This window comes from Corvus cornix, chromosome 1, assembly GCF_000738735.6.
Source record: "Corvus cornix cornix isolate S_Up_H32 chromosome 1, ASM73873v5, whole genome shotgun sequence".
NCBI lineage: Eukaryota > Metazoa > Chordata > Aves > Passeriformes > Corvidae > Corvus > Corvus cornix.
The window spans coordinates 53,512,007-53,539,190 of NC_046332.1; the positions used below are offsets into that span (position 1 = coordinate 53,512,007).

Consider the following 27,184-nt stretch of genomic DNA (forward strand, 5'->3'; position numbering starts at 1 on the left):
CCTGTGTGGTGAAATGGCCCCGCTCCACCATGACAGGTGGGGGAGAAAGGGTGGGTGGGTGTTTCCATGTCCCTCTGCTAGCAGGGCAAAACAAAAAACCTTTATTCTTTGGGAGCTGATCTGCTCTCACAGCTTACTCCCCACTTCAGGTTATAATCCCTTTTGGTGACATCACAGGTACTGCTGAGGCCGCCAAGGTGATGTCACAATGAGAAGCTTATGACTGTAAATGGGGAGTAAGTCACAAGAACAGACGACCTCAAAATAAGCTCATATCCTGTTATTACATAAGTGTCCCTAATAATTATATGAATGTGCCAATAACAAAAAATACGAAACAAAAAAGGCCCAATGGTCTGTCAGGACATGTGAAGGTGTGTGTAAATTTGACATTTCTCACAGGCCTGGAGATCCTTTATTACTATGTCTTGCGTTTAAAACTCTTTCTACTATCAGATCAGTTTTTTAAATCAACCTCAGGATCCTTCCTTATTAAAAGAGAAAAGCACAAATGTTCTCCATATTTTGACATGTCCTATAACCACACACACACCTAGGCATAGCAAAGCATCTCAACCAAATACAAATCTACATTTTAGTGTCACTAGTGTGTTAAGTAAATTGATCATATAAGAACATGGAAATGTGTCTTTCCTGTGAAGCCCTCTGGGCTCCATGGGAAGTACCATAGAATGGGTGTATATATGAAACTATCTAATTATTACTTGCTGTATTCTTATGATAAATAGGAACTAATAAAATTGAAAACTACGTACAACTGTATAACAGAAAACTTTATTGCAGCTATAAAAATGATACTTTATATGCTGAACTAAATTCTTTGAAGTTGGAAATAATATTCAGAATCTCTAGGGCACTTTTTTGTAGATGTCTTGTCTCCACTGTTGTACAGGTTTATTATTTTCCATGGTCAAGTATTTATTAGATTTTCTCCTGGAAAATTTTTAATGGATTCTTTTGCTTTGATAGGATAAGAAGCACGTTTAAATGGCTCTAGGGGTAAATTATTTCACATCAACACTTTCAAACACAAAGTCTGGATCTTCAGTAGGTTTTTACATTATGCAAGTAGACATTTAAGGTACTTAATACTTTCTAACCTCTAGTGCCCTTTTTACACAGAGACAGGCAGTCAGCAGGGATTAATCTGATCCTAATTAACCACAAACTCTTCTGATATTTGGTCAGTGCACAGTAGCGTGCTGCCAGGTACACAGAGGTAAACTGATCTGGATTATCTGCCGGTGTATGTGCTTCACAGAGGGAGGTCTGTGCTCCCTGTTGCTGGTGAGCTGCAGGCAGATACAGCTTCAAACATGCAGTGGGGAGACTTCTGTGCAAAGCTGCAGCTGCAAGAAAAGGGGAAAGCACTAATTAGAAGGCCTCTTCTCAATGGCTTTCTATCAAGATTCCATTCTCAGAGAAGCCTTTTCTTGGTGTGGCACCCCCCAGACCAGATCCCTGCTCTCCGCCCTCTCCTGATGCAGGTGTCAGAAGCTCCAGACGAAGTTTATTAGAGAAGAGCTCTCCTTGAGCCATGAGGTGCATAAAGGACCCCCTTGCTTTCTAAACTCCTCCTCAGAGAGGAATCTGGGTGCAGATGTATCCAATTTTTGCCCCAGACTTTATGTTTAAAGGATTATATATGTGAAATTGAATCTTTGTGTGACTTTGGACCACAGGATTAAGAAAGGAAAATGAAATATATTTATATGAATAAAACAAATTATTTATTTTATTGATGGTGATAATTATAATGATTAGACTAAAAGACCTTAATCAGAATGATTTTCTACACAGTACAGATAGTTATAACTACTAGTGTAGTGCACTATTTATGGAAGCAATATTGAAACAGCAATATTAAAGCTAGCAAAACAATCATTAAGCAGAGATTGATGTTACTCACCCATACCAACAACTGTGGGCAAATCTCTTCTGCTCAGCCTTGAAGATTAACCTTGAGGGGAGTCCCCAGACAAGGGACTCCTAGAAGGGGCATATTAGAAGTGCCTGCCATTAAAAAGTGGGATTTCGGTCCCATGGGAACAGTTGCACCCTCTGAGTTGCTGGTGTTGGGAGGTGATGATGCTCCACTCTGCCAGGGTTGATCCATACTCTCCTAAGGCAACAGAGAAAACTGGGGACATGAGGTGGCAGGGAAACCTTGCTGCAGAGCCAAAAGAATTCCTACCCAGTGTTAGTGCTGGGGGCTAACAGCTCTGGCTCTCGATCTCTCTAACAGTGGCATGGCCAGTCCAGCACTTGAACACGGATCCAAGACACTAAAATAAATTTTTTCTGGAAGGACAAAACAGGACTTGCTGTCTGCAGGCTCTTCACAGACCCTCAGCTCTACGAGACCATGGCTTTTGAAATGTCACAAATTATTCGTGATGGTCATCCGGGCCTTAAGCATCAGATCAAGGCAGGCTGATAGGATCACCCCGATGGTTCAGGAAACAACTTTAAAATTGAATTTTTTATTCTGTATTGTTACAAATATCCATACAGATGGAAAAAAGGAGGAAACAGCAGAACAAAAATCAGGGGAGAAGAATGTCCCAAAAATGGGATCCTGAAGTTAACTTGCTGATCTTGAAGTAACTAACACAAGACAAATTCACAAAGTAACTACATAGAATTTCTTTAGATAAAGTGGTGACCAGGGCACCTGGAGTCCTCTGAGCACATTGGGATTCACTGTTTGGGGTTTACCTTTGTTCAGACTGCTCCAAAGAGTGGAGCTGAAAGCCAGCTCAGGCCATGGGAGTAGGCAAGCATGTACTCACATGAGCAAGTGCTGGTTTCCAGTGTAGTTTGTTTGCTTTCTAAGTTCATTCTTCTCTTTTCCCCCTCAACTCTGAAGCACTCCTCTCTGAGCCATTGCAGTTCTTGGAGATCAAGAGAGTTGAAATAATCCCCAGAGAGGCAGTAATTTTGGGAAGCTGCCCTCTCTTGTATCAGTGTGCAGGTTGCCTGATATCCAGCCATTAGCTCTTTCTGACGCAGCTGGAGACTGGCAGGAAAAGAGAGCTGACTCCAAGATGAGCTTTCAGGGCTGTAATGCAGAGCCAGTTCCTACAGAAAAAAGCACTGCCTTCTCCTCCTTTAATCAGAAGTATGCTGGAATAGGCATCTAATAAAATAACATAGTTTTGTTTACATTTCTCTGTAGTAAGTGGGACTATATTAGAGCTATGCTTGGTGACACAAGGTTATTCTCAATTTTTCCTTGGGAAGACTGGGACACCACATGGTTGAGGGTCTTGTGTGAAGCCACACAGAAGGCATGTGCCATTTACTACAGGATGGCTGCTGATCTTTCATCTGGAGCTGTTCTCTGTGCACGTTTGTCCTGAGATGCCTTCCAAAGCTGGGACCCCTCGGCACTGTTGCATTCCCAGCCCCTGAGGCTGTGTGTTTGGAAACAGTAAATCTGTTTTCTGGAATAAAACAAAATTAAACTGTTAAACTATCTTGTTTCATCAGACACATTACTAGTAACAGAAAAGAAAAAGTGTTAAAAAGCTAAATGCTCTGGTGAAGGTCGCTTCTTCAAGGGCATGACAACGCACTGATTCTGCCTGAGATGTGGCACAGCACATATGATCTCTGCATGACTGTTGTAATTAAATGTAAAACATTTATTTCTCAATGCTTTTATTTTCCCATGCTTAATGTCTATTTGTTGCTGCTTGGTCTCATAACAACTCTATTAATTAGGAAAAAGTGTCAAGGGACCAGATAATGAATGAATGAATCCTCAATTATGAAGTTTTTCTTTTTCAATGTTTCCTTTCTTTTAGAAATAGAACAGCTACAGCTTTCTTTAAGTGCTCTTGTCAAATATGGGGACATTTAATGTTGCAGTTCCTTGGAAAATAATACTCTTCAGCATTTCAAGAAGAGAAAAAATATTCATAGATTGTTTGAGGGAAAAAAGAAACCGCTAGCAGTTGTCACAGTGTCAAAATTAATTATTTTGGATTGATCCATTTGCCTTGATCTTTATGACCCTCAAGAATTTCAAATACTTCTCAGTCAATCATTTAAATTCCTCAGCTAAACCCCATACCTCATTAAATAAAGAAATAAGGGGGGGTCTTGATATGCTTTTCTTTAGGCCTGTCACTGCACAGTCTGAAAATACAGATCATGGCATCTTAAAGTATTCTCAGGAGTTTTCAAATAGCAAAAAAATGTTTCTCTGTACAGTTCATCACATCCTCATCAGTGACACTTTCTTGCTGGAACCTCTTAGGGCTAACTTTAAGTATCACCTTCAGTGGTGGAAAGAGACCCTGAGACACTAAATTTACTGGTGACCATGCTAATGTCACCAAACAACAAAGGATTGCTTGGTGAAAGGCAAAGGGAAAAAAAGGAAGGATACACTTAGAAGACATACATGGAAAGATTTAAGATGTGTGTGAACTTTTTTGGGTGCATACTGACTTCTTAAAGATATTGAAGTCTAATGGAAATATTGCAGAATGGAAAGAGGACTCAAAATATCAGGCTATGGGAGAGTGTGCAGTATATATAGTGCACAGACACTGTAATTTTTCAATGCCCAAACTATGCAAACAGATGCATTTCATAGGCATCATCTACTTGATCCCATCATATGTCCCCATGGATACATGAAAGTCGACTCTTGCCCTGATCTGTGTTTTCCCATGGTAGATCATTTCTCCTCTGAGAATTCAGCCTCCTTTAGCTCCTGCTTCTTTAAGATGGCATAGCTGGTTAGTTTTCCATTTTCAGTTTTTCACCTTTCATCTGCTTTTCCCATTCTCTCATGATGTGACAAGCAATACAAACCAGTATCTGGACCTTGAATACTGCCACAGAGGAAGCTGAAATCAGAAGCAAATCAGAGCCATTTATAGATCAAACCTGAAAAGTATTTTGCTGCAATTTGTGTTTTGTGCACTGTGATAACTTAAAGGGGAAAGGCATCAAACACCCAGGCTGTAAAAAGGCTCAGACTGCTGGCATTTAAACTTAGTCCCCAGAGAGAGCCCAGACCTCTCAAGTTTCTCTCCTTGTAGCGGGTTAAGACCTCAGGCAGCATGGTGGCCCTTGCCCAGATCTGATGAGTTGCCCCTGCCAATAGCCCTGGTTCCCCGAGACAGCAGGGCAGCACTAACTCCTCTGGTGTGTGTCACATCAGGCACTTCCATGTGGGCCACAGGGATGTCCCTGCCACATGCATGTATAGCTTGTGTGGAGATGTGCTACACCAAAGCTACAAAATTTGCCAATTTGCTTTCTTGTCATCCTACTCACCTCTCAGGCAGCACTTCCCAAGCTCTGGGATAAAAGTGTCCCCTTGGTGAACATCAGGGGAGACACTTTGCACTACCACAGCAATTCCCAACCTCAGCCAGAGCGCTGATGCCCTTCAGCAGGACCTGCACTACCTGTGGTTTTTGTCCTGTGTAAAATCCAGATTGCATGTGGCATCTCCAGTGAAGCTTCCCAGAAAAACAATGACTATTTCAGTGGAAAGCTGTTGCTCAATCCCTGAGACTGCTGTTCCCCAGAGCCTAGTTCTGAAAACCAGCAATAAGAAATAGGATTGAGTGTTACTCCTATTACATTTGGGAGAATTCTCTTAAGTAATTTAATTTAATTTGATATAATTTATATTAATTTTTTCTAGGTAAATTTTTTTCATGTACCCAGAATCTTAATTCCTGTATCACAGATTGCAGTCCCCTGTCTGTACTTCTCATCCATCCATATCTTGTCCTCTTTTCTTTTTTTTTATGCCAGTCCTCACATGATTGCACATCATTTTCAGAAGATTTCACACTTCTGAAAGTCCATATGGTTGTCAAAATCTTTTCTGATGCCACTTGTTTATGGCTTCAAAATAATCAACATAGATTCACACATCCTGGGTTTTTTTTCCCCCGTTCCTTCCCCCAGTCTCTTTTGTACACAACTCCAATAAGATTAATTCACTTTTTCTCCAAATGATGATGCCAAAGTTAACACATCAGTGGAGAAGGCTTGGAGCAAAAATCTGTTCCATCTTGCTATGCTCTTCATTCATGTCAGGCTGCAAGCTAGCTGTCATTCCAGAGAGCAGCCAGTTTTTCTTTGGGCCATGTACCAAAAATGGCATCATCAGAAAATGTCCTGGTGACCTGGTATGTCTAAGAGACAACAAGCCTCCATTGCAGAGAACAGAGCACACCAGTAGTTGCATCCCTGTGGTGTCACTGAATGATGCTGAAAGCAGAGTTTTGTCCCCTACAGTCTGCTAGAGACAAGGTAAGTACCAAATCCAATGGATTTAGTAAGGAGATGCTAAAGAGAGGAGAGGGCAGGAAAAGAGAAGAGCCCTGGGTCCTTTCCTGCTTCGTTTCTGGACATGGAGCTGCAAGTGCAGCCTCAGGCTTGAGACCTGTCCAAAGCAGTGAGACGAGGCCTGTATAGGAAGCTGGTGGGGCCGGCAGAGTGGGAGCATCTCCAGCCTCATGTCAAACAAGGAGATAGTGCCGTACTGAGTGGGATTTTTATGGGCCTGGAGTTTTGTGATGGAGTGGGATGAGCTGAAGGGGAAGAGAAATAAAAGAAAGGGGAAGATAAAGGGAAGGAAGGAAGGAAGGAAGGAAGGAAGGAAGGAAGGAAGGAAGGAAGGAAGGAGCGAGCATCTGTGGGGACAGGCAGCATGAATCCAAAAGAACTCATCTGCAATGAAAGCGGTTGGAAAAGCAAACCAGCCCATCAGCTCAGAGCAAAGATTATCCTGGAAACCTGGAAAACACTGCACTTGGGCCCTGCTGGCAACCTGAGAGCTTCAGGATCTTATCCCCCAGGGCTGATGGCTTCCCTCCACATTCCCTATCCCATCCTAATTCCTCAAGAGCGGGCTATTGCACAGCCCCACATGCCTGAAGCTGGTACACCATCTGGGGCTAGAAAACAGGAGGAGGGTCACAGATGGTTCCCATCTTTCTGCTCCTCTCCTGCCCTCTGGCTTGTCCCAGCACTACCCTGACCTCACAGCCAGCTCTCCTACCCAGGTAGGTGGCAGTGGCAGACCTGGCAGTGGTTGTTTCTGTTGCTGCCTCAGACAGCCCCGAAAGTCCTTTCTTCAAAACTTCTGCAGAGTCTTTACACAAGTGGCAGGATGGCAAAGAGCATCCTCACCCATCCTGTGGGAAAACCACAGGGCCATCAGCTCTTGAAAGAAAGCAAGGCAGCAAAGTGTCAGGGAGAGAAACTTGAAGAGCAGAGGCTGCATTTCTGTGGCTTTACATGGAACAATAGGGGAACACTGGCATCTAGCCAAATTCCATAAGCAGAGGCACAGAGTAATTAGCTGAAGCTTTGCTTTCTTGTGACAAAAAAAACCCCTCCAAAAGTAGGAAAAAGTGGGACACAACCATATCATGGTAAGCTATGTGAAAAAAAACCCCCTTACTCCTAATCACAGCCCAGCTTAAATAAAAATATGTCTATGCAACAGTACACGTGAGCTGCAAAAAATGGCTGTTAATTCATAGAAGCAGGAAGAATTATAAAATTGGTCTTATGTGTTGCATTCTTAAAGAGCAATGGGCAGCCCTGTCCCCAGGTACATTACACCTAAGGAGCAGGAGCTCTCCAGTAGCACTGCTAACCTCACAAGAAGCATTGTCTTGGCAGGAGTTGGGTCATACTTAGAAGATTATCTTCGTACCAGGAGGGCTAAAATTTTCATCAAAGTAAACAGAGGAATTCGTGACAGGCAGCCGGCTTACCGTGCCGTGCTCGGGGGGCTCGTTCTCAGCGGATGCTCGGCTCCATCCCAAGAGCAGCCCCGTGGGCTGCGGCTGCTTCCTCGCCCTTGGCTCCGGCGCAGGGAAAGGACACGGCAGAGCCCTTCGAGTCACGGAGTCACTGGGTTATCCTGTTCCCCAGCTTCGCGGTGGAAGGGAGGGAGGAGAAGCAGAGCAGGGGGGCGGGAGAGCAGCACGGACGCTGCCAGCAGCTTAGGCTGAAATACAGGGCACGGAGGCTGCGAGGGCAGCAGGGCACTGAGCCAGAGCCTGAGGGTCCCCCCCGTGCCCCGTGGGTGTCACCGCCTGGGCTGGCAGCTCCGTGCGCTGCCATTCGTGTGCGCGGGGACCACGAGATGGCACTAGCAACTTGTGCAGGCTGGTGGCTTCCCGACGTGGCACACAAAGCCAGCACGCTGCATCGCTGTGATCCCCTCACACGGCACAGGCACTCCGCAGTCACGCAGCTGGGAACGGGGTAGTTCTCCTACCAACCGGTCAGCTTTGGCTAAATCCATTTTCCATCGCCATTTCAGTATGTGCCATTAAGTCGGCAGTTTTCACTTATGACAGGCAGATTGGATTAATGGCCTCCGCCTACCAAGCTATTTTCCATTTTATGCCCCATATATTCAGGAGGAAAGTGATTAAAAGGGACAACTGATTCAGACGTCAGCCATGCTTTAACACAGGAGGCTGAGCCACAGCAGGGGCAGGATGCACCTGCACAGCTGTGAAGCCCTCTAAGACTCCCTTTCTGCAGCCAAGTTGAAGCAACACTGCCTATCTGTAAATTGCTAAAAAATGAGCAGCAGTTTGAATACTGTTCTCGATCTCCAAGGCCAGCCCAGCACTGTTTGGGTTGTACCCACACCCTTCAGAGATGCCCCACAGGTCACTAGACACACCACAGAGCAGCTGGCCTGGCTTCCCTCCTGCACTGCTGCAGGATCTGTATGGGTCTTGAACACAACCAGCCCGCGGTGCCCGGGGGTTGTTATCTGAACTCAAGTGAGGACTGCACTGCAGCCCAACTGAGAGGTGTTTTTTTACAGCATGACCCTGAGAGGCTGGGTTTCATGCTGTGGGACGTCCAAGGAAACATGGGAGGACAGGAAGATGCAAAGTCTGGTGGGAGAGTGTCGGAGACAGAGGGGCCGAAGCTTGATGTAGCGTCTTCCGTAATGGTAACAGTCCTAGGGGTGAAGGGCACCACCAGGAAGTGTCTTGGTGAAAGCCGCTTGAAGTGGTCCAAAACAGAGACAACAAGCAATCAAACAATCCAGTGTCTGAACCTGCTCCCTGTCCTACTTCCATTTACCACTGAAGATACATTCTGCCACAGGATTTATGCCTTGGAAGGCTGCAAGACTTTCCAAAACAAGCACTTGTATTCCTCCCCAGTTACCTCACAACCCGTTGGTTCCTGAGCTCAGGAGGACACAATCCTTCCCAGCTACTGAGGCAACATTGCCCAGAAGTCTGCATTGACTTCTGGAACAGAAAGTGCTCAGTGAAACTATCTGGGTGAAGGCTGCAAATAAATGCGTCCATCTTCTCATGCAGGGAATGAATTCAGTGCTGCTTATTGCCCTGAGCTGCTGTGGAAACCCGAGGAATAAAGAGAGATTCAACAAGAAATCTGACAAATTGAGGGAGGATAAATCCATCGGTAGCACAATGTAGCAGTTGGTCACACAGTGATCTGAGCAGTTTTTGGCTCAGGCTGTCTGGACTCTATGTAAATTTAGCAATTTGCACTATGCTGAATCCTGGAAGCTGGGAAAGAATGCCACAGGGAGGATTGCTCTGTACTCAAATGACACTTGGGCTCAGATGAGAGACAAGTCATTATCCAAACAGAGGTAAGTTTGAGGATTTTTTTGGGGCGATTCAACATGGTTTTATAAAAGGAAATCACACCTCATAAACCTGTTTGGGGCTTCAGAAGGCATCAACAAATAAGTGTACAGCTAAGAACAGTTTTCCAAAGCCCTTCATCAAAGCCTTTACAGGAAACCCTACTGTAATGGTTTAAGAGGTAAGGTTATGTGAATAAAGGGCTGATTAAAAGGTGGTAAACAGAAGGTAGAAATAAATAGCCAGTTCTGACACTGGAAGGAGGTTGGCAGTGGAGTCATGCAGGGATTTGTACTCAAGCTTACATTGCTCAGCATGACTTAAATCTGGAAAAAGGGGGGCTTCGTGAGATGGGAGTTTGTTGAGGTTATTAAGCATCCAAGATAGTAAAAATGATGAATAACTGGGGAAGCTGAAGAAAAGTCTCCCAATAGACAGCAACTGGGCAATAAAAAGGCAGATAAAATTCAATGTGGCTAATTTTAAAATTAATTACATATGAAAAATATCTAATTTTACATACATGATAGTAGGGTCTCAGCTGAGCTTTTCTGCTTAGGAATTGGACCTTAGGGCTATGTAGATATCTATGAAAAGGGTAGCTCAGTGCTCGGCTTCAGCCAAAGCAGCAACTTCCATTACTAGGAGAGAAACAGAGAATAAAATGCAAAACACCTTCAGGCTGTTCTGTACATTCATACAGTGCATCTAAATCTCTAAAACTATGCATATTTATGGACCCTCTAGCTCAAAAAGCACACAAAAGAAAGGTAACAAGAACGAACAAAAGCATGGAATGGTTTTCCTATGAAGAATGAGTAACTGGATTAAGACTTCTCAGCTTGATAGGACAAACAATATTCTGATTTCTGCAGTAGTTAACACATGCACAGTTTGAAACTGCTTCCTAAGCCCTTTGTGAGGTGGTACTGTCTTCCCAACACCTGGGTAGCTCCATTCTGGTGGGCAGATGGGATGGCCAGTGCCAAAGCTCAGGCTGTTGAACCTGAAAATCACTCTTGGAAGACCTCAGCACTCTCAGGATGTAAACCCAGATGATTTAGAGATCTGATGGGGCAGCTGGGTCCAGAGCTGTCATGGTTGGATACAGGCTCTTTAGTGAAGGGTGGAACATGGTGATGAAGTTTGTGCTCTAAGCAACTGAGTGGCACGAATTCATGCATGTTTGTGAGGGAACAGAGGGTGAGAAACTCAAGAGCTCATGGGTCAGGAGAAGCTAACAAAAGGGATATTGTTGTGGGCATCTCCTACAACCCAATCAATCAAGAAGGGAAGACAGATAGAACCTTCTTTAAACAACTCGGGAGTTATTCAGGACAGACTAGAAAAACGCCCGTCTTCCACAACTGGAAAACTCTGCCAGTTGGAAAACCCTCTGTCTTCAGTCACAAGACAGTCACTCACAAGATGTCAGGCCTGCCATGTGTCTGTATGCAGCAGCAAAGTTTTGAGGGGAAAATTACTAATCACACTAGAAGACTGAGTCAGGGATGCAGAAAGCTGGACACACCAAGTCCATGGGGCTGGATGGGCTACCACTGACAGTGCAACAGAAACTGGCCAATGTGATGGCCATGACTGATACACTGAAGGCCAGGGCTGCCACTCAGAGACCTCCACTGGCTGGAGAAAGGTGCCAGGGAGAATCCCACCAAGTTCAATACAAGCAAATGTGAGTCTTGCACGTGGCACAGACTAACCTGGTATGACGGCACAGGGGAATGCACCTCCTGGCTAGGGAGCAGCTCTGAAGAAAGAGACCTTGGGGTCCCAAGAACAGCAAGCTGAACATGATTTAGCATCCTTGCAGTGATAAGGCCAAGTGGTATAAACAAGGGAGCTGCCGTCAGGTTGACAGAAATTATTTTTCCTGCCTACTGAGCACTCGTCATCCACATCCACAAATCTGTGCAGTTTTGGGATTGTCAGTACAAGAGCGATATTGACAAGCCTGAGAGGGATCAGATGATCAGGGAATGAGAGTGTATGATGTGGAAGGCCCTGGCTGTAGGAGCAACTGCAGTGTTCCAGCACCTAAAGTGGGGATTACAGAGAAGACAGAGCTGGGATTTCTCACAGGTGCTCAGTGAAACAAGAGGGAAAGATCACAGTTTTGGACATGGGAAATTCTGACTGCAGATTAGGAAGCAATTCTTCACCATTACAGTGGGTAAGCACTGGCAAACATTGCCCAGAGACACTGTGAAATTGCTACCTTTAGATACTTTCAAATCTGACCAGACAAGGTCCTGAACAACTTGATTTAACTCCAAAGCTTGAAGCTTGAGCAGCTTTGTGCCTGCTTTCAGCAGATGCTTTGGACTAAACAACCTCCAGAGGCCTCTTCCAACTCCTGATGTTTCTACAGCTCTAAAAGTGCCATAAAATATATATATTAACCCCACAGTGTTAAACCATAAAACCATAAAAATCAAACAAAGCCAAACCTACACAGCTTTGCATATACAATGTAATGCTGACATGCAGACATGTCCCATGGGGGCATAAAGAAATGCATAATAGGTACCACCACCCACTGATGAAAATAAGAGGAGAGGATGATTATGAAAACCAATGTACATCAAACAAACCAAGATGGGATTTATGCATGCAAGATTACCAATATGTGTCACATATTTTCTCATTCCGCTTTACTAGAGAAAATTATTTACAACACCACAGTGAGAATCTAAAGACCCAGCCTGCAGAGGCAAAACTGAGCCCAACATAAAAATATTTTTGCTGTGATTATTTTGCAATTATCCCACCAACACACACTGGAAAAAGCTGTAGAGTTTGTGGAACTGCAGTCATTTTGGAAGCCTAGTTAAAGTACTCTGTAAGTCTGCAATACTTCATAAATGAATACGCAGAGGGTTAAGTACAACTGACTTTTCATCTCTATTTTATTTCATGGAAGCAGTGCATTCTGGGGTGAGAAGGAGAGAGAATTCAGGAAAAACCTGCAGTTCTCAAAACACATTGTTCATAATTTAACCAAAACAATAAGTAAATGCCATGGAACTTGTGCATATTCAACTCTCTGAAAAGATAAGCCCCTTCTTAAATAATGGGAAGAGAATTAATGAAGCCTACCTTAGTGAAACACACTTCATAATCTGGCTTTCTTTTTACAGACAAGAAGTTTTCTGTACACCATCACCTCTGTTTTTCCTGACAGTAGGATACTCAGTATTTTACAAGATTTGGTTACAAGCACCATCAATGTAAACAATCAAAACTTCAATCTCTAGTCACGTATCAGTAAACAGAACAGAAATACTTGGGAGACAGAATCAGTGGGGACAGTACAAATTCAGAGTCTGTGGACACTCATTTGGTTCTCTTCCCATTAGGATTAATGTGGCAAAATCTGGAGCTGTTTGTGGAGCTGCTGGTTAATAACACACCTGAACCTCACGATTGACGCTTGAGCTGTCCTGTGCCTCCCTGTGGATCTCCATTACCAGTGCTTCCTGCAGCATCAGGTGACAGCCCCCAGATGTGATGGACTCCTTCTAGAAGCATGCCTTAGGTGGAAAGATGGTTCAGAGCCTCCTCTTCATTAAAAACCCCAATCAGCTTTTGTCAGGAGTTTCACTGTTGGCATGATGCCAGGATGAGACAGCTACATCAGCTCAAACAAGTTTTTTATTTCATGTTCAGATCAAATGTTATCTGTATCACTAAAATATTGTGAAAATACCGTGATTATGGACAGAAAATAAGGAAGCATAAATTTAAACCTGTGGATGCTGACTGTCCTAGGCATCACTGTTGTGTGATGAAATGCAAAAAACAGATGGAAAAAGGGGTAGTCTGACTTCACAGTGCTTTATATATACTTTGGCAGGGTATAAACAGTAACATGGGAGGACAACTTTAGATAAATCAGGTTCACGTGTTCCAGGGGGGGGATTTGATCTAAAGGTCATGACAGTCAGAGGAAAGACTGCATGGGGTCTGAAGGAGCATAGAGCAGGTAAACACATGCCCACCATGACAAATCCTTCATTAGTGCTATTTTTGGTCCCAGAAAGAGAACAGTTTACCCAAAACTGCAGTAAGCCTAAACAGTTTTAGAGGGCAGGAAAAGGCTGAGAATCTTCTGTGCTCTTTACCTTGAATAGATTTTCCAATTTATTCATTGTGTTTAGCACAAAAGACGAAGTCTACCCCTGATAAATACTATGACAGCATCTCACAGAGAGGAGACTTGGACTTCAGTTTGATGCCTTTTTTCCTGTGTGGAGAAAACAATAGCAAAAGGAAAAAGCCTTGACTATCCCTCTGGCCTCTTCTGGACTTGGGCTGAAGGCTCCTCCCCTATAAACCTGTACTCATTTTCCCCTGGACTTTCTTCCAGAATAGTTTGTAAAAACCATGCACTTACCTAAATGGGCCAGGGGAGCTGTTCCACTTTTTGTAACTATTATTTACAGTATGTGTGTGCTTTTTCACCTTTTTTTTTTCCCTCCAAAGCAGCAGTTCTTTTGATTAAAATTACCTGGTAATACAGCAAATATTTTTCTCCAAAAATGAGTTTTTATTCCATACACCACAATGCCATCATGGCAGGTCTTCAGCATCTACACCTGTATATAGCTTACATCCAGCATTATACATACACCTTTTAACATGGTCATTTCCCCAGTGGCTTGACCAGAGTTGTAATCAGTGACACTTGTCAGCCAAAAATTTTAGAACATGCATTATAAAATCTGTTTATATGACTCCTGGTGAAGGTACTTAGCTGTCATATTAGCAGCTTTTCACTTACTTTTTTTTTAACACCAAATGAATTAGAGCAAAACAGGTTACCAAGAATGCATATTTTAAAAACACCTTCTGAAAGCCAGTAACATTTGACTTGTTTTCCCTTTGGATAGAGGTATTCAAGAAGAAATATGTTTTACCCAGAAAGAAGTATGTTTGCACTGGAAATATGAAGAATAAATTTCTGCATTAATTATTTCTAACAGAAAAATAACAACCCTTTAAAAAACAGGGAGCTGTGTTTTATTTGAATCTTATGGTGTAGCGATACATAAAAATGCTGGGTTATCTTTCTTGGTTTGTATTCCAAAAAGGTAAGCTGTATTGCCTGAGTTAGAAACAGCAAACATGGTTTACTTGGGTTATCACTGTCTGAACAAGTGGTTCAGACAACAGTCCAGATGGCTCCCTCTAGCTGGAAGGGATGGGCTTTCTGGGTGGGGGGGCTGAAAATGTTCTCTAAGGTTTCCCTTTTGGCACTTTCTGCATCCTGGTCTGTCAAAGTAAAAGATACAGAGGAACTTCCTCTTCCCTGGGGAAGGAGTAAAACTTCTTCCAAAGAAGTTTCTATAAATACATTGGCAGCAAAAAGAGGGCTAAAGAGTCTCCATTCTCTGCTGGATGCAGAGGGCAGCACAGTGTCAAGGGGTGAGGAAAAGGCTGAGGTACTTAATGCCTTTTTTGCCTCAGTTTTTAACACCAAAACCAGTTGCCCCCAGGATACCCAGCAATGACAGCTGGAAGCTAGAGATGGGGAGCTGAGTGAAATCACTATAATCCATGAGGAAAGGGTTAATGACCTTCGGTCCCAATTAGACACAGCCTATGTGCCCTGATGTGATGCACCTGAGAGTATTGAGGGAGCTGGCAAAAGATCTTGCCAAACTGGTTTCAACTCTTTTCCAGCAGTTCTCGTTTACTGGAGAAGTCCTGGTTGACTGTAAATTAGCAAATGTAATGCCCATCTACGAGAAGGGTTGGAAGGACAATCCAGGGAACTACAAGGCCTCTCAGCCTGACCTCGGTACTGGGGAAAGTCATGGAGCAGATCATCCTGAGTGTCATCATGTGGCATGTGCAGGACAACCAAGGGCTCAGGCCCAGCCAGAGATGCCATGAAGATTTTTTGCCTTTTCTTTTATATCCCTGTTATACCTTTTTTACAACTTCTGTATTCCTAGTGCTTTTTGCCTACATTCTTGGACTTGTTTGTCAAGCTGAGAGACTCAACATTGTAGAAGCTCTGTAGGTAGGGATCAGTGTGCCCCAGACTCCAAGGTCCTCTCCAGAACACATTCTGTTAACCAAGATAGAACCATGCAGGGGAAGGCTCCTTGGGGAGGGGGGCTCATTCAAGCCTCTCATTGGGGAATTTTTGATAGATATGCTAATCAGTAAAACCTATAATGCTATACCAGATCTTCTGGGGGAATTGCGGGGTGCATTTTGGTGCATTTGACCTGGACGTGTGCACCTAAGGATCCTTAAAATAAATATCAAGGTCAAATCCCTTTTCCCCTTCTAACCGTGTTTGACTCTTGATTTTAAGACCAGGATAAGGCATCACCAGCATGGGTTTATGAAAAGCAGGTCCTGCTTGACCAACCTGATCTCCTTTTATGACAATGTGATCCACTTAGTAGATGAGGGAAAATCTGGGGATGTTGTCTATCCAGACTTCAGGAGAGCATTTGAAACTGTCTCCTGCATCACTGTCCTGGAGAAACTGGCTGCTCATAGCTTGGATGGGTGGACTCTTCACTGAATAAAACTGGCTGGATGGCCAGGCCCAGAGAGTGTTGGTAAATAGAAATAAATCCAGCTGGTTGCTGGTGACTACTGGTGTTCCCCAGGGCTCAGTACTGGTGCCAGTTCTGTTTCACATCTTCATTGATGATTTGGATGAGCAGATTGAGTGCATCCTCAGTAAGCTCACAGATGACACCAAGCTAGGTGGGAGTGTTGATCTGCTGGAAGGCAGGAAGGCCCTGTAGAGGGACTGTGACAGACTGGATTGATAGGCTGAGAACAGTCTTGTGGGGTCAAGTAAAGGTGAACCAAGTGCTGGGTCCTTCACTTGGGTCAAAACAATCCCATGCATTGCTACAGGCTGGGGGAAGAGTGGCTGGAAAAGGATCTGGAGGGGCTGTTCCACAGCCAGCTGAACACGATCCAGCAATGTGCCCAGGTGGCCAAGAAGGCCAATGGCATCCTGGTTTGTATCAGCAGCAGTGTGGCCAGCAGGACCAGGGCAGTGATTGATCCCTGTACTTGGCACTGGTGATAGCTGCACCTTGAGTCCTGTGTCTGGTTCCAGGCCCCACAATTCAGGAAGGACAATGAGGTGCTGGAGCATGTCCAGAGAAGGGCAACAGAGCTGGTGAAGGGTTTGGAGCAAATGTCTGATAAGGAACAGCTGAGGGAACTGGGATTGTTTAGTTTGGAGCAAAGGAGGCTCAAGGGTTACCTCACTGATCTCTACAACTACCAGAAAGGAGGCTGCAGTGAAGAGGGGGGTCGGTCTCTTCTGACATGTCTTGAGTGATAGGACGAGAGGAAACAGCCTTAACTTGCACCAGGGGAGGGTCAGATTAGATATTAGAAAAAATTTATTCACTGAAAGGGTGGTCAGACCTTAGAATAAATTGTCCAGTGAGGTGGTGGGGTCAGTCTCTGGAAGTGTTCAAGAGGTGTCTGGATGTGGCACTTGGGGATATGGTTTAGGGGTGATTATGGTAGTGCTAGGTTGACACCTGGACTCAGATGATCAGACCTCTTCCAACCTTGACGATTGTGTGATTCTGCCCCACCTCACCACTGCCAGCTCTCAAAGGTTGGAAGGATAGTGTTTCCTCACAAGAAACTTCTTGCCAGACCCTACTGGAGCTGTGCTGCTGGGCCCTGCTGTGCTTAGAGCTGCCTTTAGAACCTGTGAAAAGGAAGTAAGACCCTTTTCTTCTCCCATCTTTCTTAAAGGAATTTCTCAGAGAAGTTAAAGCAGTTTGGTGTCACAAATTCTTCATTTTCTGCCAAATTAAAATGGAATATTATGTGCCTCTTCCAGCATTTCCTTCACCACCAGTCCAAGGGCTGGTCAGAAAACCAACTTCTGCACTGCTGTGCAAAAGCCTCTGTGCTGATCCTATCCTCCCGTACAAAGGTACAGGGTGCAATCTCAGACTGCTTTACTGTCCCCCATTTGAGAATGCCAGTCTCAGAGGGTGCTGAGTATTTTCTTCAAATACTTAACACACTCTTCTGCATCACCTTCTCCTCAAAAAGGAACCTTCTGTAAGCTCAAGGTGGACCCACTGCTGTCATTCACAAGTAGAACATGTTTGCTCTGGAAGGTCTAAGATAGAGAAACCTCAGATGTAAAATTCTTCTTCATTAACTGGTGAAGCTGGGCAAACACTATTATCCAGAGAATATGAAGCTGCTCTCAGCGCCTGTTTGTGCTGCTTGGAGGGAGATGCTGAGATGAAAGAGTAGGAAGACCATTCTGAAAGAGAAGGCAGTGAACCATCAACCGACTCAAAGGTATTGCACATGGCTGATACAGGCCTTCCACTGGTGGCTGCCTGTTTAGCTCTACTGACAGTTTGTTTCTGTGATGGAAGAGAGTCTTCCAACTCACTGCAAAATCCATTAAGGGCAGAGTATGCAGACACCACAGACAGGTCTGAGAAGGACAACTTCATCCCTGTGTCCACATCAGTCTCTTGGGCACCCTCCAAGTCATCAATGTTCAGCTTGGGGCTGCATTTCCATGTTTTTAACCTGGTTGCAGGTGACCCAGTATTTAAAAACTGAAATGGTTCACTGAAATGAAATGTCTCTGATGCTGAAGAGGAGTTCACTGTGGGCAAGCAGAACAGAGACTTGCTTCGTTGAAATGACCAAGAAATGCTGGAGGCACTCCTGGATCTGCGTGTGAAGTCTCCTTGATCACTGTGTCTCAAGTCCTGCTGGGAGAAACCAAGATAATGACCAAGGCCATTTGTGTGATGTACCTTTTTTTCACCCATTTCTTGTGGCTGTTCAGAGACAGATCGGTGGCTCTGAGGAAGAAAGGCTGGCAGAGTGGTGAAGTGGGAATCTGTTGACACAGATGGATACGGTTGCTTCTTCTGCTTTGCAGACTTCCTACACCAACTGTGCGCTTGCTGCAGCGGGGAGAGGGAGAAAAGAAGATCACATTAATACAGAATTGGCAGTTTTACAACCCTAAGTCTCCATTGCTGAGTTGTTACTGCAAATAATTACGAAGCAGACTTCAGTCAGTATGCCTGCAGCAAATGTTTCACTGCAATAACAAAGACAAACCACCCTGCCAAAATCCCAAATATTTACATAAGGAGCCTTGAAGACAACAAGAATAAATGGTAGAGAAGCCTTGCCTTGTGGGCTGAATTACACTAGCTTGAATTTCTCACTTCCTATTGACTTGTTGAGATTCATTCATATTCTGTCTTCCAACATACTACCTTAGTGGATAGCTTAAGAACAAAAATAAAGAAATAGAAGAAATATATAATTATAATTTCTCATTTCTTCCTTACTTTTTTTGTTTTGTCCTCTTTTGAAACATCAGAAAGCCTTCAGCAAGCAAGCTCATTCTGTCTTCTCAATGGGAATTTACTACTTCTTTCAACTCTTTCACACTTTCTTTCTTACCTAGTTAGCTCTATTAACTATCTCACAGTGACACTACAGACGCACATTCAATTTGCTTGTAGACACCTAGACTGAAGACCTAAACTGATGATTATGATCCAAATCTGGACCTGAATCTCAGTCCTAGGGCAGGATTCAGTTGCCTACCCATCAGATACTCAAGTATTTGAACAGGGAAAGCAGCTGTGACAAATGGTGAGCCAACATCCTTCTCAAGAAGGAGCTGGAGCCAGGTGGCTTTCCTATGGAATTAGACACTGATGGCTGGGTAACCAAAACTGTGCTTGAGAAATCATAAAGTTTTTCACCTTCCCACTTATTTCAGTGAGGCTTTTAGAAATTCCTCTTTCAAAAAGTTTAATTAAAAGTCTTCTTACAGGAGTTTCTCACATAATACAAAGCGCTTGATCTCTGCCCCAAAAGGGACAGGAACTAATGGGGAAAAGTGCAAGATCATAGTCTTGAGAATAAACAATTATCTCAGCTATGGGACTTGTCAGTTAGAAACAAGAGAGGAGAAAGAACTGGATATCCTGATCTCTTTCTGCTATTAAAGCAACAAGGCTGTGACAACATGGTACTGGGCAGTCTAAAGTGAGTTATAAAAGCACTGTGGACAACTCTGCTACAGCCTCATCCAGAATGCTGCACATGATTCCAATCACACCTATGTGAAAAAGAATAATTGTGAAGTGAAAAAGATGGAGCCACAGGAAAAAAAAAAAAAAAAAAGATGAACTATCTATTAAAAAAACTCAACCACAAACTAATAAAAGGTTTCTAATAACAACAGAAGAAGAGTCTTCTGGGGCAAGTAATGGATAAAGACAGAGCTTGTTCATTTTACCAAAGAGATTATATGACATGACAGAAAGAGCTGAGACTTGGCAACCAAGGAGGTTCTTTGTATCCAGTCTCATACATTGATGCTTCTAACATCTTGCTAGTGCACATCACATTGTCTTAGTGACCCAGATCTGTCATAGCCATCTTCTGGTTTTTATTGAAGTGATTTTATGGGCAAAAAAAGGATTTTCACATCTGTAAAAAATGCTTTGCTCATTCATGATCTCTTACTAGAGATTATAGGACAGCCAAACCATAGAAGTTCATTTAGATGCTGTAGATGAGTAAATATACATATGTATACTATATATATATAATGAGGTGTGGTAATTCATAACCTATTTCTGTGTAATATAGTAAGCTGTTTCCCTTAATGTCATAAAGAATTATATGAATGAAGAAACTGAGGACAAAAGAGTCAAATGTAATGAGTCAGCTGTCAACAAATCAATATTGCCAGAAATCACATTGGACCTCTACACATAACTTTATTTTATTAGTGCAATATGTGAGCCAGTTTGTTTAAAAATTACTCTGCAAGATAAAAGGCTTGTCCATGAAGAAAATACCAGCTGTTCCTTAACAAAAGACTTTTTTGGATAATGCAGATAAAAGAATTTGACATGCTGAAAGTCCACAAACAGGTCACTGCACTCTTTTGATGTTTTTGACCAAGAAAACACTCCTCATTATATTTTGTCAGCATTAACCAAAGGTACAATATTTTTTCTCAGCAGTAGCTCTGAGATACACTACATGAACTCAACCACCATGCTCAGTGAATCAACCAAAGCACCTTCAGAACATTTCTACTTCTCAGAAAGAAAACAAAGGATTGCCTCACCATATCTTATTTTTATGTTATACTTGTGTTTTTGGAGATTTAAGTTGACAATCTGGCAGATCAAGCATCCACAGAAACCAAGGATCCAAGCAAGTGCAGTCTCCCTGTTTGTGAAAAGGATGGGACCACTGGTAGCAACTTAGACAAAACTGCAGCTGAAAACATAAGGCTTTTGGGAATAGATCTGTCCTTGCACTGCAGAGAGTTCTGGGGCCAGTACAAAAGCCTTGCCTTTACCTCGTGCAGGCCGTACCACCTGTCTACCACACCTTTGTCAGGCAGAGCCCAAAGACATCGTGAATAGGATTTAGCTGTCCAGTTAATACAGCCAGTGGGGTCTGGAGAACAATTCAACTTTCCCTGAAAAAATTCTTGTGTCTGGTTGGTTAGCTGAATAGCTTTCTATGTCCTTGGGCTGTACTGAGTAGACACCCATCAACTACAGTCAGAACACAGACTGTAGCTGACAATCTACTTTAGGTATGACATTACTTTTAGGGTTTTGCTATTTTAAACTTTTTTTTCCTAGTTCTTTTAATGTTCCTGCAGACAGACAGAGGCATTTCATTTTATACAAGGTATTTGCTGTTAATCTTGCTCCTGGGTCAAAGCTCCTGGTCAAGTCCAGTTGGCCTGGCAGGAGGTAACGGTGGATGGTGAGGAGAAGGGAGCAAGCACAGCCTGCCCCCAGAATGCCTGCCTGCAGGGCAGGTCAAGTGACATCTCTAATACAGCTTATTTCTGAACAGCTCTGTTTATAGGAGGAACTGCTCACTTTGATAATTTTTTTTTAGATGAGCTAAGATTTAGAAGACCTATTTTCCAATGCTGCTCTTCATTATATGGGCAGAAATGGGGAATAATGGGGAGATATTATTTTAATACTTTCATCTTAAAGCAATGTAACCGACGACTTTCCTGGCTGTGAGAACACCAGACAGTACAAGCAGCAGTAGTGTACTACAGGTAGAACACTGTACTACAGGGACCATGTCAGAAGCTCCATCCCATGAAATACTAGTGAATAAAGATTACAGGCTAATCCTGCATTGTAGAGAACTGGATTATGTGGACTAATAAGACTTTTCTATATCTGCATTCTCTAACTTGCCAGAGATCACAGAGAGGATTCAATTATTTAGCCAGGATTAAAAGTCAGGCAAAACTAGCTCCTAGTTCCAGCCAAGGCCATTGACTGTGCTCTCCTGTGCCACCCTGGCACAGCACACCAAGTGCTGCACACAGCCTGTGCGCTCATGTGACCGCTCCTCTTCACTTTTCTGAGGAGGCTTCTCTGCCTCCTTAATCCTGCCATTGCCTTTAAAAACAGTTGCATCTTTTCTGAATTCTTTTCTCCAAGTCCTCATCATCAGCCTTCTCAGAGCTTGCTAACGCTCTCGGCATTGCCTGTTGCCTCCCTGCTGCCTGGCAGAGCCCTGCCTGGTACAGCCATGCTGCCTGTAACAGGCACAAGCACCAGAGAGATGCCAGAGAGGGCGTCAGTCATCTGAGAGGACAAAAACACGATCCAAAGTCACACGTTAATTTTGATCCAAACTCCAAACGCAGGGAGGTAGATTTGTCAGACCTTGCCACAAAGATGCGCAGCAAACCCGGCCACTGACTGAACAGATTAGCTCTCTCACAGAACACATTTTTTCATCTGGCGCTAATCTGCTGCTCATTTATAATCTCTGCACAAATCTTTGTGAAGCCTGGAGGGATTTAGAGTCTTTGTGTTTTACAATGGGCTGCAGAAGAATTTCATGATGAATATCCGGGAATGCCATAAACAACTTGGGGCAAACCTTTCAGAAGTGCACTTTCAATTTGGGCTGTTGAGACCAAACAGAAAAAATCCATGAGTGCTGCTGCAGTCTATTTTAAGTTATATGCTTTTTAAGAAAGCAGATAGAGATCTCCTTAAGCATTATCTGCATTAAGAACTGCCAGCAAGGCTTTGCTGAGGTCAGGACCCAGCCAGCACAGCAATGACATCACCATCTCGAGCCCAGATTTTGCCTGCCTTGCTCAACAGGAGTGCGATGGTGTTTGTTTAATTGTATTAAAACCAGAGGAATTGATCCAGGAAAAAAAAAAATCAACACAAGAAAAAGTCGCAGTGATTAGTCCTCAGTAGCATCATAATAACTCTTACTTGAAAGGCAAAATGTAGTCAGAAGCACAGCATACCAAAAAGGCAAAATGCACACATTTGATTTAAAATGGAATCTCTTTGAAAAAAGTGGCTTGTAGTGTGTTTACAAAACTAGAAAATTTGAGTGCTTTGTAGCACAAAACCTATTTATTCTCAAGAATTTTTGCTGGGTGTAAAGAGTCACAGGAGATCCTAGAATGCCATGGAACTTAACTGGACTAACAGAAAAGATACCTTAGGTTGAAGAAAAACAAGTTAAAAATCTCTCATATGAGTTAGTGACTGATTCTCTGTGCTCCCCCAAAACCCAGCCATTAGCATTAAGAACAACCAAACATCTATGTCACAAAAAGGAAAGGAAGAATAGACAAAAATACTTTGAAAAAAAGGAGACTAGTATTAGATTTACAGATTAATTATATCAGCTTAAGGTACCTCCCTTGACTGAGCTGATTTTTGCTCCAAAAGTGTGTCCTTTCCACCAGTTTCATAGGAAATTAATATAATTTTTGTAAAGGTGCCCTGTATGCATCCTTGCTTGTTGTAAGATATAGAATGGTTTAGATTGGAAGAGGCTTTAAAGACTGTATAGCTCCAAACCCCTGCCATGGGCTGGGACACCTTCTACTAGACCAGGCTGCTCAAAGCCCAATCCAGCCTGGCCTTGCACACTTCCAGGGATGGGACATTCACAATTTCTCTGGGCAACCTGAGCCAGTGGATGCTTTTATTTCCTTTCTTCCTCTTTGTACTCAATTCTGCTCTATCTGCACTATTAATTCAGCAAGCTTAAAGGTTTTTCTTACCTCCATTTTCCTTCCTGCAGACGAAAGAGTTCTCCACAAAAGTACCCTTTCTTTGCCTGTTTTTGTCCTTTTGCCTTCTCTGACTCTGCTTCAGTTGCCTTTCTTTCTCTTTTCCACTTGTATCTAACTGTAGGTACTCCAGTCTGTGGGAGTGGGACTGCATTTTCTTTCCTTTATCTCCCAGAGTCTGTTCTTTGTGATGCTTTGAGTAACAGGGGTGAGATGATTTCACTGCATTTAAGACTACAGGTGTACATTGTATCACCCAGTCTGACCTTTGTTAAACATTTTACAAATCATTTAAGCCATTTCTTTACAGAGCATGTTGACACTTTGGGCAGACTAAAGCATTTCCGTTTTCAGGATACTAAATAACTCTATGCTTCCATCAGGGACATGACAGAGGTGCCACAAAGTCCAGGCCCCATACCTAAAATGATGGCAGATTGACTAAGGCTTCTAGAATATTTACACACTTGATCAAGGTCATATGAATGCTAGACAGCCATCAAGCATTGATGGCCAACTGGAAAACAGGGGAAGGAGAAGCAACACTGCCTTGTGGTGGACAGGAAAGGCAGAGCTAGGTGAAGTCTGGAATGGTTTGGTGGGTCAGCTGAAGTACGTGCAACCATGACCACACCGATCCACATCCTAAAGCTCTCAATGGAAAAACAACTAGACCCTGAGACTCCAAGATTTGCCTCTCCTTGGCCAAGATAAATTTGAGGGCAAACCATTCTTCATGCTGCACAGGAGAGTAAAATGTTTCTTTTAGTCTCAGCTGGGGCTGGGGAAGAAAAGCTTTCTCCAATCCTCATATCTTGTATTTATTTTGACCTCATCAGCTCAGTAACATCCACCCATGCCCATATATCTAAGACAAGGTATTTTCTGCATTGTCTAAGTCCTCTTGTGGCAGCTCCTTGCTTCAGCTGTGCCACTACCTCTGCTCCTAAAACACGATACCACTTCTCAACTCAAGATTACAGTTGCCCTGTACAGATAAGAACATTGGCCGATTAATTCAGCAAATCAGCTAAAAAAAGAATCCCTCTACCTCCTCATAAGCTGTGATCTGCTAACATTTACAGTGTTATTTCAAGGATGCCTTATAAAGCAACACTAGGCAGAAAACAGCCACCTCATAAACTGCACAGAACCTCTCTGGCATGTAAAACAGCAGCAGGTCCTATGCTTAAGTGCTGAGTCTCTACCTAGGCAAGATACTAATTTTGCTGCTGTCCATCTTCCTCCTGGGTATGTCTGCATGTTCCATCTCAGGCAGAGTGGCTAGGAAATCCTGCCAAAATATTATTTTACTTTTCCTACCCAATCCAGAGATGTTCTCATAATTTAAAGAAGCCATCTGTGCACTTTGTACTCTCTGCTCACTATCCTTGCTTCAAAAACGTGCATGGCCAAGCCAGTCCAATCAGTAATTAACCTTTCCTGCTTCCCACATTGCACTGCCAGGAGTGCAAGTTCATTAGCACTTCATCTGTCTCTGTGTGGATTACGCCCAGAGGCAGCCAAGAATCTGGACAAGACCTACAAATCCGGCGGTATATTCAGTATACCAGTACATGGTAAATTCTTAGCTACATTATTTACATATTCTTCCCACTGCTCTGGTAAGCGCTCCCCAGAGCTCCTGCTTCCGGGCTTAGCTCTGGTGAAGCACTGTGGGTGTCTTCCCACAGGATGCAATCATGTTCCTAAGCCTTGCTCCTGCTCCAGTGAACCCTTTGCCTCAGCTGTTACATAGCTGCACCCTCGGACCAATTTGCCAACGTGTAAAAGCTACTGTGACAAAATAATTCTGAAGGGCTTGCCTGCAAATGAAGGAATAGTTTCTTGGCATTAAACAGATTTATCTTACCCATGAATAACTTTGTTTTCTCTTGAACTGACTTTATCTAAGCCCCTTGATAATTGCATTTGCAAAATGGATTAAGAACATGGATCAATCTGTCTGGCAAGTATCCAAGTCCCTGTCAAGAAAAGCAAGAGGTCACATCTCGTTAGCCTAAACATGGAAGAATACTCAAACCTCAAGCTCTGCCTGCAATTTAATAGGGATATCAATCTACCATTTTTGGTACAAGTATAATTTTTAAAAGGTGCAATATCTGTATAAAGTAAACAAAAACATTCTGATGATTAGTAAGTACCAACTGATATGATATGCAGGCTGAAAAATACTGAGAGGTCATTGTTTAAGCTTATATAACTGGAAAGACATGAAAGTTACTGTCAATGCTGTGGCATGGATAATACTGCTAATAGCAATTCTCTGTGAGAAGTCAAAATGTAGTCCTGTTACTTTCAGGGGTTAGATACTATAATTGTTTTGAAATTAGAATGAATGAAAAGAATACGAGGAGTCTGTGGATCACCAAATCTGGTGTTTCCTATAACCCATGCTCTATCATCTCCTCTCCCTAAGTGACCATCCTGCCTTTAATTAAGGTATTAACCTGCTTGCACCTGCTGGGTGGCTGTTCTGTAATTAGCTATCAATATGTACTAAAATCTATTTATTGGTAAGTTCTTGTTCCTGTGTCAGAACAGTCATTTAGTGAAACAGCCTTCTCCTGTTCCTGCTGTTTACCTTGTGGTCTGTCTTCCAGTCAGAGCTCCCTTCAGACTTACTTTGGTTGGGCTCAGGTGACCCTACTCTACCAGCTTCCCATTGTAAGACAGTCTCTTCATTCCTCTGCACAGGGTGAGAGCCCTCCCCTGTCCTTGCACCTTTCTGAGGTCACCCTTCTGGAGTCCAGAGCTGAAGACAGGTGAGGCCCTTGGGACCCTGTGCAATGGCACAAACACTTCCCTTGCTTCCTACAGAATAGTAACTCTGACACACCAGAGATGGCAATTTTCTTTTCATCATCATGTTGCACTGGTGGCTGTAGGTATCTGAGTAACAAGGTATATTCCCTGTGATTTAGCTGTACAGCTCCACTTCTGATTGTACAGACTTGCTTAAAACCTATATACCAGGACCTAGTTTTATGACTTTACAATGGCATAAGTTAGATCCAAAGTTTCTCTTTCCCTCCACTTTGCACATACTAAACTTCTTTTGCTTCACCACATTTCCAAAGTGATGAATTCCGTTTCTGTAACTTCATTCTCATTTGCCATTTTGTCCTCCTGTTCAGAATCATCATCCTCACAGAAAACAGAAATGAAGATCAATTGTACTTGCAGGCCATACTTAGGCAGTTTCTGCTCTTCTCTTTTTGTACATATAGCTAAAATCTTATTCTGATTTCCTTTGCTCAGCAAGTCTCACTTTACCTCTGTACTGCCTAGCACTTGTTACTTCTGAAAATTTGCTGGGTTTAAACCAGAAGCCCTATTTAAAAGCCCTATTTTTTGTTTTTAC

At 43.2% G+C, this 27,184-nt stretch overlaps 2 protein-coding genes across 2 annotated transcripts in view; both read right to left on the reverse strand.

Moving 5' to 3' along the window:
* Positions 1-9,294, reverse strand: part of SERPINE3 (serpin family E member 3) — a 35,499-nt gene extending 26,205 nt beyond the window's left edge. The window contains exons 1-3 of the transcript XR_751898.4: positions 7,785-9,294; positions 1,931-3,467; positions 774-1,370 (exon numbers count right to left, since the gene is read on the reverse strand). The gene's annotated coding sequence lies outside the window, so the exon portion shown is untranslated. Of the gene's footprint in view, positions 1,371-1,930; positions 3,468-7,784 lie in introns of the transcript that reaches the window.
* Positions 9,295-15,773: 6,479 nt separating this feature from the next.
* Positions 15,774-27,184, reverse strand: part of FAM124A (family with sequence similarity 124 member A) — a 39,768-nt gene continuing 28,357 nt past the window's right edge. Inside the window, exon 4 of the mRNA XM_039567275.1 lies at positions 15,774-18,625. Coding sequence (XP_039423209.1) covers positions 17,828-18,625 — 798 coding nt within the window. The 3' untranslated portion in view covers positions 15,774-17,827. The remainder of the gene's footprint in view (positions 18,626-27,184) is intronic.